Source organism: Solanum pennellii, chromosome 4 (genome assembly GCF_001406875.1).
Source record: "Solanum pennellii chromosome 4, SPENNV200".
Classification (NCBI taxonomy): Eukaryota; Viridiplantae; Streptophyta; class Magnoliopsida; order Solanales; family Solanaceae; genus Solanum; species Solanum pennellii.
Genome location: NC_028640.1, coordinates 75018503 through 75038491, shown reverse-complemented (window position 1 = coordinate 75038491; position 19989 = coordinate 75018503). Strand labels below are relative to the sequence as shown.

Below are 19989 nucleotides of genomic sequence, written 5' to 3'. Positions count from 1 at the left end.
TAAGTATGAGTTTTGGGTAGAATTCAAACGACCATAACTCCTAGAACAGTATGAGTTGGGAGTGTTACAAGATACCTTAGGGAATATCTTTGAGTTATCTTTTCAACGGCAGTGAGTTTTGATAAGTTTCGAGTTCGGATGAATGAGATATGACCTTTTGAAGTTAGGCTGTCTAGTTAAGAAAAGTTAGTCGAAAATAGTGAGGGGTATTTTTGTCTTTCTTTACCAAATCAAATTTGATTCGTTTTTAGTAAGGTTTTAAGGGTCTAATCATATAAGGTTCAGTTTTATAATCCTAATATACGCCTAGGGTTTTAGTTGAGAGTTCAAGAATAGAAAAGAAGAGAAAAAAGGAGAAAAAAAGGAGAGGATCAAGCGTTCGTCGAGACTCTTGCGTCCTATTGCGAGATTTCACTATGAGTTTAATCCTTAAGAGGTATGTAAGTTCCACAGTATTGGGGTTTTAATGATTTCTTGAGATAAAATTTAGTGATTTGAGTGTTGTTTTGAGTATATAAGAGTTTAATTATGTTAAGTAATCGAATTCAAGTGATTGTGGAAGAAAACGTTCGACTCTAGGCGAGTTAGGGTGAGAAAACGAGCAAAGAAAGTTGTCGAAGTTTTCTGGGTAGGGGCCTGGCGCCCTACGCCAGCCAGAATCCCCCAGCCACTTCTCTGAATGTTTATGCTCATAATTTCGCATGAACCCTCGGGTTGAGCATTCTTGAAATGATTAGTGTTATTGAAGTTCTTGATGTTCAAGTATTGAGTTCTATTTCTGGTTATTGAAAATCTTGCATAGAGTCATTCACGTCAACAATTCGGCATGAACCATATTTTTAAAAGTCTTTTACAAACGTTTTAACTTTGTTTTAAGACTTTAAGTTCAAGTTAAGTAAAGAGTAAAGATTTAAGTTCATTTCTTCGAAAAAGTATATGGGGACTACGTATTCCCAAAGAGTTTAAAATATTTTCACATTTGAGCAAGAAAAGGGAACATCGATTCTAAAAGAGCTTTTAATTTAAGTTTTGAGTAATTTTGTCAAACCAAAGAAAGAGTTTTGTTTTAAAAACATATGAGTTAAGTACATTTTAGGAGTAATATTGAGCACTGATATGGGGACGCGATTTCAGAAAACTCAAGTCTCCATAAACCATGTAGCCATCATGGGTAGTAAATGATAATACTTTTTAGATGTCTTCTTATGTGCTTTTTAGCATAGACTAGTGGATCCACTTAGCTAAAGCGTCTATATGACGTCAAAGTATAAGACAATTTTGGCAGCGTGGACAGGACGTTATATCATCACTGAAACTTGTCGATTAGCGAAACTCCCGTAGAGTTATATTATAATTTATATATATATATCATTTGAACTATTATTATATTCTCAATATACTGAGTTGCTTTCTATTGTTTTAAAAATTTTTCATACATTGCATGTGTTTTGTTGCTTTATATTGAATTGAGTATCCAAAGTTGAGTACCCAGAATCGAGTATCATATCTTGAGTTGACCCGTGTTTCATTGTGTCATTACTTTATTATTGAGTTTCGATAAGTTAAGAACCTAATTGCTGATTTGAGTATCTTATCCTTGAGTACTTTTGAGTTGAGTTAGTTTGAGTAGTTTTGAGTTTCTTTGAGTATTCCTTGAGTTGAGTAAGTTGAAAAGAGGTAAGTATGTTTCCTTTTTATCAAGTTCAATCTTATGTTTATGCTTTAGAATTCCTCTTACATGCTCGTAGATTTCACGTACTGAGCGATTTGGCATGCGTCTTTTCATGATGCAGACACATGTATTCAGGATCATCAACAGGAGTTTCGTTGACACATCGAAGAGTTCAAGTTAGCTATGATGAACCTCTTTGTTTCCGGATGATTTCATTTATTTTTTCAGTTTAGTCAGGATGTCGTGGGTCTTGTCCGACTTTCATATTTGTCATTTAGAGCTTCATAGATAGTCAGTATAGTTGAGAAGTCTGTATCATTTATTTTATTAAATGCCTTAAAGACTTTAATTTGCCTATTTTGTGGCGAGTTGAATAATTTATTTTATTCAGAGTTTTCTTTTGAGTAAAAGCTTTTCATTAATGTTTCATGAATATTATTCTGTTTTTAAGCCTTGTATGCTTGAGTTAGTCTTCCGCTTGAAGTCAGCCAGGATGAGGGTTCGCTTGGGGACCAACAATGGTTCTCGAGTACCGACCACGTTCAGGTGTAGGCTCGGATCGTGACACCTTTACCCTATTTTTTCATAAATTCTCTATTCAGTACCCTAGTTTTCTTGTAGGTTTATGATTAAACTATGGATGTGTATCAACGGAGAACAATATAATCTAATCAAACACGTTGTATTCATTAAAACAATACAACACTATACAATGGAATATGATACCTTATGAAATAATATGTAACAAAATTATATTTGTTAAAATAATACAATACGATATAATGCAATACATCATAAAACAACACATAATAACCGGCCAAACAAAGTCTAAGCTACCCTTATCAGCTCCTGTTAAGTTCAACTGGTACATGCCATGGGGTGCAACGTACAAGATCCTCTCCCCTTCTTACAGTATCAAGCTTTGAACTTCGCTTGAAGAAGAAAAAAAGAAAAAAACTGAAAAAAAAGAAGAACTTTGTTAGCCCTAAAATCTAAATCCACCAAAGCACAGTATACCATAGTGAAGAAGAAAAAACTCATGAACAAGTGAAGATATTCAGCAAAAATAAAAAAGATTTGATTATTCATTTGACCCTCCAAATCTTGAACAATAAATATTGAAAGAAAAAATTCAGCAAAAAAGAAAATCAAGATCTGTAACTTAATGAACTCAGAGCTTTGATACCAATATCAGTTTCTGCAATGGCAAGCTTATACAAAGGCAAGATTTTCTTATTTTCTTTGCTTTTGTTATTTCATGTTTCATGGGTTTTTAGAGCTTTTGCTGAAGTTGTAATTGAAGAAGAGAAGTTGGAGAATCTTGGGGTTGAAGAGAAATTTGAACATGTTGATGCTTTAGATTTGTTAAAAAGACACCAACTTCAAATAGAAAAACTAGAAGGGATTGTTGAGAATCTTAGCTTGCTTGTTTCTAGGTTAGAATCGAGATTACTGGAACACCCTAAAGTTCAAAACTTGGAAGGTGAAGTGCAGGTTGTTTTGGGTGAAAAAAAGAAGATTCAAGGTGAGGGATTTGTGGGTAATGAGGGTAGTTTAGAGAATAAAGTGTCTGTTACAAAGTATAGTCCTCTTTGGTTGGAAAGGTTTCAATTTATATCAGCAGTGAGATTAGGATCAGATGCAACTAGTATCAATGTGTTACCATTTAGAGATGCTGAAGGACTGAGTAAGTATGTCGCCATTGGCGATGATCGCGGGAAAGTGTATGCATTCTCTAGAAATGGAGAAGTTTTGGTTGAATTTCAGACGTCGATGAGTTCACCAATAACAGCCTATGTGTCGTACTTGTCTGTTTATAAGAATGAGAGTGTGGTTGTTACGGGGCATGAGAATGGTGGGATTTTGATGCATAGAATTTGGGAGGTAGTAGTACCTGATGGTGATGACAGGACTTCTCTTCGTATGGAAACTGTAGGAAAATTTGCTTCACCGGAAATCGAGGAAGGGGGGTCTTCGATTTTAAGTTTAGAGGTGCATCATGTTGGAAGAAATAGGTATATCTTGTCCACGGATTCTGGTGGGAAACTCTGGGTTTTTAGGGAGAATGGAACTGTTTATGGGGTGACAACACCAAAGAGCAGTCCACTTGCGTTCTTGAAACAAAGGCTACTATTTCTAACTGAGACTGGTGCAGGGTCATTAGACTTGAGGACCATGAAGATTAGGGAATCTGAATGTGAAGGTTTAAACAATTCTATTGCTAAGAGTTATGTATTTGATGCAACTGAACGGTCGAAAGCCTATGGGTTCACATCTGATGGTGATTTGATTCATGTGCTACTCTTAGGTGATAATATGAACTTCAAGTGCAGGGTTAGATCCAAAAGGAAGTTAGAGATGGCCGAGCCTCTGTCTTTTCAAGCGATTAAAGGATATTTGCTTGTTGCTAACCAGGAGAAGGTATCACTGTATAACGTGTCATCGCTGCATTACGTGCGGTCTGGTGGACCAAGACAATTGTTCTCTGTTGGTCATGATGAGATTGTAGCATCATTTTTGAGCTCTCAATCGTTGGAACCAAATGATATAAGCAGAAAGGTTATTCCTTTAGTTGCCAGTGATCAAGAAAAGCTCGTTATTCTTGGCCTTGGAAGTGGTTACTTGGGGATATATCGCTCAAACCTTCCAGTTTTCAAAAATGAGTTCAACACTATGCTGTGGACGAGTCCTGTTTTATTTTTCATCATTTTCCTTTTAGGTGCATATTATTTTTTTGCCAAGAAAAAGGAAGCTCTTACCTCCTGGGGACCTGACGATCCTTTCCCTTCTACGGGTGTTACAAGTGGGGCTCCAATGGGATCCAGCCAGGTTGACAGATCTTATCCTGATTCATCGAGGAATGCAGATCTGATGGATCTTAGGGGTAGTAGCCTCAGAGGTCCATCTGGAAGGTATGTCTCTCCATCTCGCTATTCTGGTGGAACGACAGGTGCCTATAGAACAAATTCTGCTGATACAAATTCTAGGTCTGCCTCTGTTGATCCCAACTTTAGAACTACCTCGGAGTTAAAATTTAGGGGGACAAATCTAGAAACACCAGGTTTTCCAAAAAGGAGAGATAGCCTGTTTGTAAACAGTCAAATTGTGGATGATGGCAAGTAACCTGCAGTTCATGTATGGTACATGTGTTTCAGCACCATACTGTCATTTGGACACGTGGGGAAGCTGAAAATCTATAGCTGTAACTTTGCAACGGGTTACTCGTATTGAGAGGAAATAAAAAGAACATTTTGAGCTTTCAGTTCTGATTGCCTTGAATTGATAATCAAGGTTAAGCAGATGTCTGTTAACAATTTTTTCTCTCTTTTCCGTTTATGCTAAATATTTATTCCAAGTATGCGCGCAATCCATCTGTAAATTCAGTTCTAGTGGAGATTATTCATATAGTGGTTGAAAGATATCTGAGTTTGAGATCAAGGCGGAAAAGATAAGCAGAACCCCCACCCCAAATAGAAAAAAGAAAAAAAAGGAAAGGAGAGATCATGATCAATGGAACTCAAAGCATTTTCTAGAATTTCATCCTTTTTTCATAAATAATCGTCAACAAGCATTTGGTTACTACTTTGGTCTGGTCGCCGAGGCCAAAACTAATACGTGGTAGAATAGCTTAACTTTAACTTATCTTAGATGGAGACAAAGGAGCCTCGTGGGTACAATTGAAGTAAGGTACTTATCGCTGGAACTCTTTAGTTTCATTGTTATTGTCGCCATCATATATATATATATATATATATATCTGTTACTCTGTTCGATGGAAACTAAGCTTAACAGGAGAACTTCCTTCAGGAATGTCAAGGTTCTTACAATTCCTGCTTGTGCATTTAATGCTCCATTCCTCATGTAAGTAAACACTTCATTCAAGTTTTGTCACAGGTTGAGCCATACTCTTTTTAGGTCATGTTTGTTTGCAATTTATATATGCTCATGAATTGTTTGACATCTTGTAGATCAAGATCTAGGCAGTTGATCATTATTTGGCTTTTGAAGTAGACTAATCAATGTAAAAAACGTTTGTTATGGCTTCATTTTGTGAGGACTTGCTCATGTTTCTCGCTGAGAGGAAGCAACCACGATAAGCTTGTTGGTCTACCACAGTTACTTAGTCGAACAAAGTACCCAAGTGAAAAATCCTGATGATTCTAATGGACAATTAAATAGTAACCTTAAGTTTAGTGCAAGTGATGTGCTATAGAAATCCCTTGTTTCCTTTTCCTTCGGGTGGCTAGGAGAGGGAAAAGTAGTCCATTTGTTATAGTCTTTGCGGAATGCCTTCTGATTTTGTCTGCCTATTTCATTTACTTATCAAAAAGTGTTCCTTGAAGAAATTAAACCTTTAGAAGACAGCATTAGGCATAGTTTGTCAAGGCTCAAGAAATAGAAAGGCTATAAAGATGTGAGATGTCATTCTTCATATATATGGAAGTTACTGCAAATTGCAGTAGAGTATAACTTTATACTGAAACTGCAGATCTGCACAGTAATATTCGATAGCTATGAACGAGATATTCTCTACTAGATTTAAAACCTTAGTGTAAAGTGTAGTGTAAATGACCATAAAAGGTTGTTAAGGATTGGTAAATACCCCCATCCTTAACCAAAAGTCTTGGGTTCGAGTCATGGAAATGAAGTCGCCTTTCCTAGGGAGCGTGAATCCAAATTAACCAGGTTCTAAAGCGGGTAGGAGAAACCAGGTGTAAACCAAAGAAAAACTATAGTGTAAACTGTTTTTTTGTAGAAAAAATTGTTCACCAGTATTTGCTTATACAATAGAGTAGTAATTATTGTGTAAATCATTATCAACACTTGGTTGGACATAAAGTTGCACAAGTATATGATTTGGTGGAGGGTGAGTTGTATTACTAGTGTTTGGTGATTTTATTAGGACTTATCTAAGAGAAAACAAAAGTATATACGCAACTTAGAATAAGTCACATGTAGGATGTACACTTAATTTGAGGGGTCCGTAGGAGATAACCTCTTTATCTCACAAATGTTTGTGTAACAACCTACCATCTCCCGACTTCATTCGTAGCATTGTATTGTGTATGTTGTTGTGATAGGTACAAAGGGTTGTTGTGATAAACTAAAATGCCTACCAAATTAAGGAGATCTAATCATAGAATTGTTCATCAGTTGTGCTCGAAAGTTTCTATCACTTTCTAGATATTCGATATAATCAACTCCCTCTCTTTCAATTTAAGTGGTCTTACTTTTCTTAAAATCACAAGATTTTGAAGTCTCCTTTTATTCGTTTAAACTTTATGCCTTAGAAAGTTGATTTTACGATCAATGTGTTCCCGACTCCCTTTTTAAGATGCTCCGCCCATGCCTGTCAAACTAAGATAAAGCAATCAAGCATCTGCCTAAGCTCCTATAGGTCAAAAAGCTAGGCCAACACAAAACACTCAAATTGGGTTGGTATAGTCTTTGAAACTTTGAAATTTATTTTTCTTAAAAGAAATAATGCAAATGTTTTTCTTATTCTTTATCAAAAATTAAGTTTTCATTCTATTCTTAAGTAAGAAAATTGGCCTTTCGAAGTGGAGGGGACCATATATATTTTTTTTGAATTTTTTGTAAGCAATACATCATCTTTAACAATCAATTTTACTCACCTATTTTTATTAAACTTATTTTATTATTATAAGTGATGGCTTACTATTTGGAATTTATTCAAACTTCTCATAATTAAACTTCCACTAGTGACTCAATTGAAGTTTTCCATGCCGTGTTGCTAAAAATTGGCATGCGACACCATGAGTTAATTAATACAATAACACAATAGTATATCTAGCGTGATTTCATAAAATAAAAATAACATCATATACACATTTAAGGCTATACATAGCATGAATTTGTGTTTGAAAAATTGGTAAAAAGTTATAATAAGTACCCGTAGATATGAAAATTCATATAATATATTAAAATTTGTATAATATAAATTTTGAATCCGCCTCGGTACTGTACTATGTCATTGTTGATATGTTATACGTCATTGATAGGAATAAAACAACTCAAAGGAAATGTTGTATGGAGTACCGTTGCAAATTCATCAGTGTTTAGATTTATCCAAAATTGAGAAATTGCCGTTGCACAGACACAATCAAATGGTCCTTTTCAAATTAGAATTATTCCCCATTTACTTTGCCACCCTATATTTGATTTATTAATATTTTGTACAATGGCTAAAAAATAACTGCTAATAATTCTTTTGTCAACGTAATCTATTTCCTTAATTGTTTATTAGAAAGACAATTAAATATAGTTAACTGTTAGTATAGATGGTCAAATATTAAATTATTTTTAGTTCTGCTGAATGCATTTGTTAGTAGAGTGATTATATCTTATATATAATATTATTAAAATAAAATATTTTCGTCGAAAAATTATATTATTATATTTATTAATGTTGAATTTTGTGAAAATCATGCCTTCACTATGGAGTACAAAGTCACTATAAAACCGTGATATTTTCTCTCTTTTTCTTCACAAAAAGAGAGGCATTTCTTTTTTTCATGCACACATTTTTATGCTGAATAGTACTCCAGTTAGTACTAATAGTTAAAAATTCTTTCAAATGAATATATATTTTTTCTAAGTTTCATATTAATTATTTTTTAACATTTTTAAATTATTACAATATCATTTTTTTTATTAAAATATATTTCGATGCTGAGTAGGATAAATATTTATATTTTCCGTAGACGCATTGTAGACCAATTCATCAAGGTCTGTTATAATTAAAGTAGGAAACTAGTAAAAGAGCAACAACTTGGATAAAAATTGGAAATATAAAACTTTTGAAAAATAATAATTTAAATATACTTTTTACATTAACTTCAACTAAAAATGTGGAAAACTTTGGTTAATATTACGGCCCTGTGTACCCATTTTGGGCAATAGTATTATATTTAAAAAAAGGAATATTAAACATATATAAAATTATAGAAAATTAAAAAAGGAAAAAGGTTTTCTTATTTGGCATATAATATATATATATATTTTTTATTTTTTTTAGTGACACAGATCTGTTACAGTAAACAATAAAAAAGGGAGAATTAAGAGAAGTAAAATTAGTTGGTTTTATTTTTTGGGTAGAATTTCAACTACTCTGAAATAGGATCAGAGTTGCAAAACACTTCAGCTTTTGCAACTCAGATCCTGAAGAAATAAAAACAGAAACAATAAAAGAGAAAAGAGAAAAACTTTTTCTCATTGATTTTTGTATGTAATATATATATATTAGAAGAACATCACAAACACGCCATCACTTCCATTTTTTCTCCTTTTCATTTTCCATTTTGAAAGTTTGAAACCGTTACCCTTTCAACAACCGCTCACCAAAACCCAACTGTTCACTCCGATAAACTTCGAATTCTGGAATTTTTTTCCACTGTATTCGTAATCGTGTTCATCATAAATTTGTTAAACTAGTTATTGTAGATTTTTTTGAATTTTTTGATGGCGGAACCGAGTCGGAACGGCTTTGAGTCGTCGCCGGAGATCGGGATTCCGACCGGTTTGAACCGGATTAAAACTAGGAGGCTTGAGTCGAAGGATAGGCCGAGCTCAAGGCTTGTAGTAGATTCTGAGAAGTTGAATGAGTCTTCTCCTCGTTCAGGAGCTTCTACACCTCGTTTGAAGCAGGACCAAAGAGCTGCAGCAAAAGGACGGAAAGGTTATATTGCTAAATCTGCTTTTTTTTTCTCAGCTGTTAAATATAGTTAATGTTTTGTATTATATGCATCACGATATTTGTTCGAGCTGTTGCTGAGTTTTCGGTTCGATTTGTGGCAGTGGAAGAAATATTATAGTAATGGATAAAAGTGGCATCCAAGTTTAAAATTTGAATAGTCAAATGAATTTTGAAAATAGCATGGAATAATATTATCTATGAAGTGGTGAGAAGCATTTTGGAGTTTAGTTTGCATTGGAATGAAGGGAGTAGAAACTTTCTACTGTTTGATCCAGTCACATGCTAGGCTGAACCTGATGTTGCCAGTGGACATCCGGATGCCATTGGAAGTACTCCGTTTTTAATTACTTAAGTCCTTCAGCTGAAAAAAAAGCTTCAGCTGAAAGCTGTTCCAAAATTTATTTGGTATTATATAGAATAATATTCATAATGAATGTATGCAGTCTAATGGTGACGTCTATCTGTAATTGAAATGAACAAGTATTTACGTACTCTATCCTACCATATTAATAGAGAAGATCGTTTGCTAGGGGGGAAGCTGATCATATATCTCCCTGATATTGCAGTCTGAGCAAGTATAATTTAAGCTATTAAACAATCCAACTGTTATTTTCACCTTTACCCATGTCGTACTAATGGCTAGGTCTTCCGGATTTACTTATTCTTACTGAACTTTGGAATTCCTTGTCACAAAGGAGATTAAATTCTCTGATTCTCGGCAGCTCTTTTTTTTTTCTGTCTGTCTAATTGATGTCTGTTCTAATGAAATCTGGTCCCTTTACTTAACAGGACACCGTAAAGGCAGGAAGATAGCTAGTTGGTTTGCGTCTTATATCTTTAAGGACTTAGATCAAGCTGGTAGTGGTTTTTCTTTAAATCAGGTAAGAAATGGTTCAGCTTGCACATAAAATTAGTTTCATCAAGTTACAATGGATATGCTATGCTATGTTTCTGCTTTTTGTTTGATGGTAATTGGAGATACCATGTGTCTCGTTGGATGATAGTTTGCAATTTTAGGGGGCTGACAAGGAGGGTCATGGAAGGAATGTGCATATGATGGGAAAGCATGTGACAGTGAGGCAATCTTCCCAAGGAGCAATGCCTATTAGTAAAGCAAGCAAAACATTCAAAAGTTTTTCACATGAGCTAGGTCCAAAAGGTGGCATTCAACCATCACCTCCACGAGCTCACAGCTATAATGATCTTAAGGTAATTCTTTTTACATTTCTGGTTCTGGTATTTCCAGTTATTATGTGAGGGGTGGTAAGTGATAAGCATAGGAAGGAATTAGGTTCTGGTACTTCCAGATATTATGTAAGGGTGTTAAGAGATAAGCATATGAAGGAATTACATTCGTTTCAGAGTATAATGATCAAGATAAGTAGGTCAGTTGGGTGGCTGATATGGTTTTTGATGTTCATTATTAACTTTGATTCCATGGAATGACATGCAGGAACTTCTTGGATCTCTTCGTTTGAGATTTGATGCTGCAAAAGAAGCGGTGAACACAGAGCTAGGTGGTTTCTTGCAGGAGGTTGTAGAAATTGTACAGAAGAATGAATCCTTGCCTCTGGATGGTCAAAAGATGGCTGAAGAACTTGTTGTTCTTGCTCAAGAGTGTATCAAGATGACCTGCTTAGAGTTTCGCTCCAAGTGTGAACCAATTGTCCAGGACCTGACAAAAAGAAGACAAGAATGCCAAATCGGTCCTTTGAAGTGGTTGTTGACACGCATGCTTTTTATATTGACACGGTGCACAAGGGTGTTGCATTTTGCGAAAGACAGTGAACCAGTTGATGAGATATCTCTGGCCAAGCTTAAAGAATGTCTAAATAGAGTCCCTTCTGTTAAAACCGATTGGGTTCTCAAGCGAAAAATATCTGATACAGGAGCAGGTTGTAAGTTGAACACAAAGGCCAGTGGCAAATGCAATTTGGAGGAAGAAAAGACATCAAAAAACTCCTCTCACTCACATCAGCAGAAATCTGAATTTATCTTGGATGGAAGTGTCATTGCGCTCGAAAAAGATTCCATGTTTATTGAACCAATATCATCTTGTAATAACCCTCCTGATATTCAGTCTAACATGAAACCATTGAACAATATCAGCGACCAAATTACTGGAGAATTGAGAAACGAGTATAGACAACAGTATTTGGATGATTCTAGTCTGGTGATTTGTAGAATTTGCGAGGAACTTGTTCCCACTATCCACCTGGAGCCTCATTCCTATATATGTGCTTATGCAGACAAATGTGATTCGAAATCTCTAGATGTCAATGAACGCCTTTTGAAATTTGCAGAATTACTGGAACAGCTTGTGGAGGCAACTTCTGAGATCCAAGAAAATTCAAAAGTGAAAAGTGAAAATTCCGGAAACACATCTGAAGGTTATTCACCTAGTATGGGTGAGTGGAGAAGCAAAGGGATAGATGGAATGTTTGAGGATCTTCATGAGATGGATACTGCCAGTATAGAAGATTCTCCATTAGCAGCATTCGTTAATTTGAAGAGTCACTTGGGTACAAAGTCCAATAACGGTGGTCCACCATCTTCAAATGGGAGCATGACATCAGTATCCTCGACAACTACCCCTCGGACTGTAAATTTTGACTACTGGCTAGATCATAACAATCAATCTGAGCTAGAGGATGTCCAGCAGGTTTGTCACTGTACTCTGAATGAGAAATGTTGTGTTTTTCCAGCAATCCACCAAGTTTGCAGTGAAGAATCACCGAAGTTGAAATCCAAGTATTTTCCTTAATATACTAAGGATTACTTAAAGAGAAAATACCAGTGGAGGTTCTATTATCTTAGAGGAGGAAAAGGGAGTTAGAGAGAGAGAGAGAGAGAGAGAGAGAGTAGGTGAACAAAATAGTGGATTCTAGTGCTGGTCAGGATCATTTAGCAATATGGACTAGCTTAATTATTGGGATGAATCTTCCATTCTTCCTTTGAGTGTATTAGATCTTTATATTTCTCTAGGGTAAAAGCCTTTCTTTGATCATTTCCTTTTTATACCTGCATGGAAATCATGGCCTAATGAAGGATTTTTTAAGAGTTGCTTATTTTTTACAACACCTTTTTCCCTTTGGTGCTTTTACACAAAAGGAATCTTTTTTTTTAACACTACACAAGAAACCAATTAATCAATTTGGGCTAAATCGAAATAGTTCAGTGCTTTGCTTAGAGAATACAATAGATCCATTAATGGCTATGATCTGTGAGTTATCATCTCTTTCTTATATTCTTTTCCTGATTTTTTTAAACCGGCTATTCCCCTTTTTGGTTATTAATATTCTTATACCCTCTTGTCACATTTCATGAGACAGTATTGCACAAAATTTTAGATATTAATTTGAGTTACATATTATACTAGTAACAGTGAGTAATGTTTGAAATGTTAGTTTGATCAATTTGGAATTCTTAATCCAATTAGTTGCGACTTGACGTCTAGCTGTGTATTGCAGTAATGAATGTGATGTTCTTAAAAGTTCGAAAGATGTATAGAATTAAAAATGACGCCAAAAGTCTTGAAGTGTTTCAAATTAGTAAAGGTATCATAAAGCACCTATGAGTTTGGCTTGACGATCGATGAAGTTTTAAAGAACATAGAGACGAGGGTTCGAGTTCCAGGAGAGGCAAAAAAGATAGGTGATTTCTTCCATATGCATTGCCTTTGTATAGTTCTCCAATATCTAAACTAGTAGGACATCACGTTTCTAATGAAATAGTCTGCATGAGAGTTGGACCAGACCCCACCCTAAGAAAGAATATGGAAAGAGCAACATATAAAGTGGGACAAGAGAATCTCACTTTCTTTTTTGACGACAAGGGAAACCCGCATCCACTACCCTTTGGGTGCGCACATGGTAAAACTCCGTTCCTATGCAATAGCTCGCAAACCACATAGGAGAGGTAACCCGCACTAAGCAAGCCTGGTGCGACGAGCTCGACCCTGAAGGCAAATCCCTATCTTTCACTGGCAAGGGGTTTCGAACTTGAGACCTCCAACATGGAAGTCCCAAGCTCTTACTTTATCAAAAAAAAATGAAGTGGGACAAGAGAAGTACTAACTATAATTAATAAGAGAAATCTATTCTGATCAATTTTGGGATGAGTTTGTATAGTTTCAACTTTTTCAGTTGAAACACATAACCTATCTATGTTTCCTTAAGATAATCCACCTAATAATAATAATAATTCTCCAGGACTTCTTTTGTTTCTCACTTGTATTTCAGTTTAAAGGTAAGTAAAATCAGTATGAACTTGACATTAATGTCTTTTGAGTGATAATGATGTGAAGCTAATGCTGGTGTGTGTCGGAAGTTGAAAACTCGTGTATTAGCTTAACTCTTTTTCATCTCCCTAGATTATTATTGTTGCAGAATTAACTATATTGCTCTTGAGTATATCAATTGTTTTTTTAATAAAGATCCAAGCACTTTACACATTCCTGCATGTTACATGGGCTGATTTTGTCCTTCCATTTCTTCTTCCTACTTAGATGACTGAATTAGCAGATATAGCACGTTGTGTGGCGGGCGCTGATCTTTCAGAAGAAGGATCTCATGAGCTTTTAATTGCGTGCATGCAAGACCTACAAGATATTTTACAAAATAGCAAGTTTAAAGCTCTTGTAGTAGATACATTCGGAGGACGAGTAGAGAGCCTTTTGCGGTACAAGTTTTTGAGCTAATGTATATCTTAGAATTTATAGATGAACCAGAGCTGACACCTGTTTCACTACATGCAGAGAGAAATATATACTTGCTTGTGATCTTGTGGATAGAAAAGATGAGTTTGGACATTTAGAAGGTTCCAAAATGTTAGTTGATAATTCATCTCATTCCAGTATAATGTCAACTCCTTCAAGTTCATCACACAAAGAAAGAACAAGCATTGATGATTTTGAGATTATCAAACCAATCAGCAGAGGTGCGTTTGGCAGAGTTTTTCTGGCGCGCAAGCGGTCAACTGGAGATTTATTTGCAATCAAGGTATCTTTTGAGTCACCTTAAACATCGAATTAATCAATGTATAATTATATTTGCTTTTGGATAAATAATATTAGTTTACTCCTTTCCTTATGTTTGTGAATACCAGTAGTTTTAGGGCTACCACTTAAGTTATCCCAACTATAGTGCTGAAGGACCCTGTTGTGGATTCATTCAATAAGAAGAATTATGGACCTTTTCTATGGTCATTTGAACAAACATTGAATATTGGCATTAACTATTCCTTTTGACTTGGGTGGGGGTGGGGGTGGGACGGTTAGCTTTAAGCCTTTAACAAGATGCTGGTTTTAAGTACCTGAAAGATATGGTAGTAACTTCTATGTTATCAATTTACTGCTTTGTCACTGAACAGTTTTACAGTGCATCCTGTGAATAGGAGAATGATCAAGTTGGTGAAGTTTGTGGTTAGATTAATCTATTTTAGTTATGTGGCATGTGTTTATCAATAAATATCTCATCCAAGTGTTTCTCTGCCATAGGATTGTTACTGAACTTTTTTGTTATGACCAAATTGGTAGTGATTTCTTACTTGATGTCATTCATCTTCTATTTAGGTGCTCAAGAAATTGGATTTGTTGCGGAAGAATGATATTGAGCGCATATTGGCAGAGCGAAATATATTGATCACCGTCAGAAACCCTTTTGTGGTGATTATAGATTATTTATGTGTTTTCGATATTTCCTTCTCAGTAGGGCTTTTCATCTATTCCTTGATATATCAATCTTCGTATCCGATGGGACTTGCTTACCATAATCCTCATTTCTCCCTAGGTTTTTGTTGCAGTTCATGTTCCTTAACTAATTTAGTTTGAGTATGTTTCATGAGGATGCTTTCACTGTTGTAGGTCCGATTTTTTTATTCATTCACTAGCAGAGACTACCTTTATTTGGTCATGGAGTATCTTAATGGTGGTGATCTATTCTCTCTGCTTAAAAAAGTTGGTTGTCTTGAGGAAGATGTAGCTCGAACCTATGTCGCGGAGTTGGTACTTTCCTGAATGATCTTTGTCTTGAAATTTTGCAACCTTTAAAGCCCTTTGAAGGATGTGTTTTTTCCTTCTTTAAGGTCCTTGCTCTGGAGTACCTTCATTCTTTAGGCGTAGTCCATCGTGATCTCAAGCCAGACAACATATTAATTGCACATGATGGGCATATAAAGGTTGGTTCAGTATATCAGAGATCTTTCTAATGATGAGGAAGCTAAAATATTGTTTTTTGCTGAAAGACGAGTGATTATCAATGTGCCAGTATTGATAAAAACACCTACCCCACCTAGATTTCCCCATATTAATTGTACAAGTTTTATATTTCTACTCTTTATTGACGGACATCATGTTCTAATCTTGGCTATGCTTAAATCAGCTTACAGATTTTGGTTTATCAAAAATTGGACTGATGAACAGCACAGATGATCTATCTGGGCCCGATACAAAGGATGTAGCGCTTCCTGATGTTGGTAGTCAGCATAATCCAGATACATCAGATAAATCTCAACGTTCAGCTGTTGGTACCCCTGACTATTTGGCTCCGGAAATTCTTCTTGGGACAGAGCATGGTAAGAAAAAAATCGCTATGCTAGACTTCCCTCCCCATGTCACTTTCATCTAAACATAAGAATATAACATAAGATTAACAGGGATGTTAGCAGTGAGAATGGAAGGAACAGAAATTGATTTCACTATCTGATTACTTATACAGGTAGCGCTGCTGATTGGTGGTCAGTAGGAATTGTTTTATTTGAACTCATCACTGGGATTCCGCCTTTCAATTCTGAACATCCTGAGGTATTATGATGCTGTTCATTCTTACATGTATAATTCGTGGTAAAGCACTCTAGATAGTCCCCTGTTCCGAGAGCCATGCACATTGCATTTATTTGATATTATTATTGTCATATTGAGATCATAGGAAATTTGTAACTCTTTCAGTACTAATTTTTCCAGTCATAATATTTAATAGGTGTGACCTGGCCATGTACTATTGGTCTTTCACTGAAGTTCACTCTGCAGTTAAAAACAATTTAGTGTGTGCATGTGTTTCCTTGAGTGACAGATATTGACTCCAGTTGGCAGATGCTAAGTTGGACTTTTAAGTTAATGAAACTCCAATGCAGCTAGTCCTTAATGATAGTTGACAATGTTTTCCTTTTTTTGGTTATATTTGTTAGTTGCACCAGCAAATACATAGCACCAGATTGCTTTCTAGTTTCTCAATAGGTATGGACTTGATCTCCTCATCACATTACAATTTCTGGTTTGACAGGGTATCTTTGATAATATACTAAACAAGCAAATTCCCTGGCCATCTGTCCCAGAAGAGATGTCCTTTGAAGCACGAGACCTAATTGACAGGTTAGCTAATTCCTTTTAAATTCTATGCATGATCATCCTCTGGGACCAATTTCGCTAGCAATCTAGCATCTTCTTAAAGGATCATCAGATGGTCAAGTCCAAACTGTTTTATTCTTTCTAGGTATCTGTTTTGTATTTTAGCACACAAATTTTGCATAGGCTAGGTTTGTTGTAGGTAATCATTTGGTGCCTGCAGTTTGATTATTTCAAAGCAAATGTCTCTAGTTCTTATTGTTAGTTTTCACCTCAAAATGGCGTTCCAGCTCATAGGTGCTCTCCCGGCGCCAGCTTTCCAGTGCCTAGGTGCTTCTTTTGATACCCGTATTATATCTGTTCATTGATCATTTGAGCTTCAATAACTCCATCTCACTTCAGTTACCTCTGCTTGATTACTTCATGAAAATTCAACTTGTAAAAAGCCCACACTAAGATTTCCTCCTGAACATCACTGATACAGTTTCTGTTAATATTTCATTTGATACATTAATAATACCATTCATCCCTTAAAATACAAGTTTAAATTACGTGGCAATTTTTTTTTTATAGTACTTGGGCTACGAATTCAATCATAGGATGTTCTCGTTTTTGTTTGCTGGGTGATCTAATTCAGTGGTAGAGTTTTACTGTAGGCTTCTTGTTCATGATCCAAATAAGCGCCTTGGAGCAAAAGGAGCATCAGAGGTTATCTTGTGTTTTTATTCAAAAGAATATTACCTTCTTTATGTACTAGTTTAATGGAAAGAAACTACCATGATTTGGTACTAACTTCCATCATTTACTCTACATTCCTACAGGTAAAAGCACACCAATTTTTCAGGGGAGTTGATTGGGATAATCTTGCGTTACAAAAGGTAGGCCTTACTGTATGAAAATTCAGTTGAGTGGGTTTGAGCCTGTTCAGCTCTTCGATAATGTCTCTCAGTATCTTATTATATCTTCTTACTGTTAGCAACAGTTTGGTAAGAGTTTTCTCTTCTTTTCTCTCATTTCACATGATGTCATGGTATGAGAACTTTTAAAATGTTAAGATACCTATGGTTTTGTGCTTCACCAATGAGCAAGTAAAGGTCGTCCACTTTCTAACCCAAATTCACATTCTTCCTTCCACCTTTCAATCTTGTTGAGATTTCTCTTCCATCACTCTCCAAATTATAGCACACTATCTATATTGACAAACGTGCATAGAATTATTTTTAAAAAAAAATAATGTATAGTAAACTATACTTTTGGATTTGATGAGGAGTGCAACGATGTATATAGCTTGTTTTACATACTTAGCTTAATTATATTGGACTATTAAATATTGTAATTGTTAGTTTGTGCTTTACTTATAGTTTCAAAGTTCCTCGTGTAGTCTATAAATTCTCCTGTATGTTGATCTCCAGTTCAATTAAAGTCTTTCCCCATTCTGATTCCTCATGCTACGAAAGAGAAATAATTTAGTTTGAGGCAGATTCTTTTCTTTGATTTCTGATTGTTCATCTGCAGGCAGCCTTTGTACCACAGACTGATGGTGTTGATGACACAAGCTACTTTATATCCCGGTATGGTCCAAGTGGAGTGCATGATGATGAAGATTGTAATGATTCTGCTTCTGACACCTCTGAGTTCTCCTCGAACTTTGGACTTGAGGTAACCTATGTTCTCCATGTATTCATTCACTTGTCCAAGTATACTCAATACTCATCGTATCAGGATGTTTCATAATCAACTCTGGAAGCTATTCTTCCCCTTAACATAACGGATGGAGAATAGTGGTTCAACTTTATTATGGTCATTAGATGGATCGAGATGGATAAAACTTGATCACGAATAGCTTGTTACATGCTGTAATTGAGATGACCTATTGCCATTCAGCATATGATGCATGTCCTACTCAAGTAATCAGTACACAGCATAGCTCCATTCAGCATTTGCTGCATAGCCTACTCAAGTATTTAGCCATATACATACCAGAACCATGCACATGAACTTGTTAAGAATAATAAACTTAAAGAAGAGGATACCTTGTCCTAACATTACTCTGACATGAATTTCCATTGATATTTCATTTTGCAGAATATTGATGAATGTGTTGATCTCACTCAGTTTGATCCTTCTCCTCTTGATCTATCCTTGATGAATTTTTCTTTCAAGGTATGCCATGATGTTTACTTGATATGTTCGTGAGTGCTCAACCACAATCATATTGTTATATTTACTCGGACTATCGACCAATTCTTGTGGAGCCCAAAGAAAAAAAATGAAATTTAGCAAACTGAATCAGTTTACTAGGTTGGCTTCCATGCCAAAATGAGTAGTTTAACTCATCTCTATCTTGTAATGGCGCTTAAAACTTTTTCAGAAGTACTCAAAAAAGCTTTGCATAGTTTTACTCTATAGGTAAACAAATAAAGTAGAGAAAACGTTCCAACTATATCTAACATTTGATTTATGATTGGTATAAGAATCGAAAATCTGTGAGATTTCTTAACCGTGTGTTCTAATTGCAGAATCTGTCTCAGTTGGCATCTATCAATCATGATATGCTCATACAAAGTGGTTTCGATTCGTCAAGATGCTCATCTCCATGTAAGGGTCGAAGTGAATAAGCTTATCTTCTTTTAGTTTCATCAATATCCAAACAAATGGAAGGTATTGCTATGGGGATGTACCCCGCCATTCAAGCGGACATCCTATCAGATCTCTCCCATTCTGAGAAATGGATGGTACCTGTGTGACATTCTAACCCAATGTTCTCACCAACAAGGTTTATAGCTTACCGGTACCGATGAGAATTTTTGACACAAATCCTGTCAAAAATTAGTATAGCGCACGTCCTGTGGCTGTCATGCGCTTGATATCATCTGGTGAACCAAATGTTAGAGATCTCTATCTAGTAGTTGTTCCATCCAGGATGGACCATCCTTGAGAATGAAAAGAGTTACCGGATATCACATTGCCCTTTATGGCTTGAAATTCCTATTGTATAGAATAACTCTCTTGAGAGTAAAGTAGAGTTGTAGGAATTAACATTGCCCTCAGCAGCTTGGGATTCTTATTGTATAGAATAATCCTCGAGGGTTCGATTATATCATTATTCTCTCTTCCCTTTTCTCATGCTATTTGAAAATGTTTGAAAATGTCCTTATGTACAAGAACTTGTTAAAACTCTGGTAAATTAGACACTGCCGTGGAGATACCGAAAGTTGCTTAGACTAACAAAATTAGACTACAAAAGTTACACCGAGT

At 35.6% G+C, this 19989-nt stretch overlaps 2 protein-coding genes across 3 annotated transcripts; both read left to right on the top strand.

The window, feature by feature from the left end:
- Nucleotides 1-2534: 2534 nt before the first annotated feature.
- Nucleotides 2535-5030, top strand: LOC107015545 (uncharacterized membrane protein At1g75140-like). Its single transcript, XM_015215858.2, has one exon. It carries the CDS (start codon nt 2876-2878, stop codon nt 4793-4795), a length of 1920 nt encoding a protein of 639 aa, XP_015071344.1. The 5' UTR covers nt 2535-2875; the 3' UTR covers nt 4796-5030.
- A 3747-nt stretch (nt 5031-8777) lies between these two features.
- Nucleotides 8778-19880, top strand: LOC107018194 (probable serine/threonine protein kinase IRE4). Of its 2 annotated transcripts, none has more exons than XM_015218611.2 (17): nt 8778-9371; nt 10179-10270; nt 10407-10598; nt 10843-12051; nt 13897-14069; nt 14146-14389; nt 14962-15054; nt 15253-15393; nt 15474-15566; nt 15770-15962; nt 16106-16191; nt 16670-16758; nt 17388-17439; nt 17553-17609; nt 18247-18390; nt 18817-18894; nt 19251-19880. In XM_015218611.2, the coding sequence occupies exons 1-17, from the start codon at nt 9155-9157 to the stop codon at nt 19347-19349; spliced, it is 3252 nt and encodes a 1083-aa protein (XP_015074097.1). In that variant the 5' UTR covers nt 8778-9154; the 3' UTR covers nt 19350-19880. The 2 variants fall into 2 exon arrangements, with proteins under 2 accessions (XP_015074097.1, XP_015074098.1); XM_015218612.2 differs by having other exon boundaries at nt 9354-9371; nt 10394-10598.
- Nucleotides 19881-19989: the final 109 nt, after the last annotated feature.

What these genes read in the sequence shown, in the direction of transcription:
- LOC107015545 (XM_015215858.2), top strand. Translation starts at nt 2,876, where the DNA reads ATGGCAAGCTTATACAAAGGCAAGATTTTCTTATTTTCTTTGCTTTTG.
- LOC107018194 (XM_015218611.2), top strand. Translation starts at nt 9,155, where the DNA reads ATGGCGGAACCGAGTCGGAACGGCTTTGAGTCGTCGCCGGAGATCGGG. An exon ending in CCGTCAGAAACCCTTTTGTG is followed by an intron (nt 15,055 to 15,252) that starts GTGATTATAGAT and finishes TCACTGTTGTAG; the next exon opens with GTCCGATTTTTTTATTCATT. An exon ending in GCACGAGACCTAATTGACAG is followed by an intron (nt 16,759 to 17,387) that starts GTTAGCTAATTC and finishes GTTTTACTGTAG; the next exon opens with GCTTCTTGTTCATGATCCAA.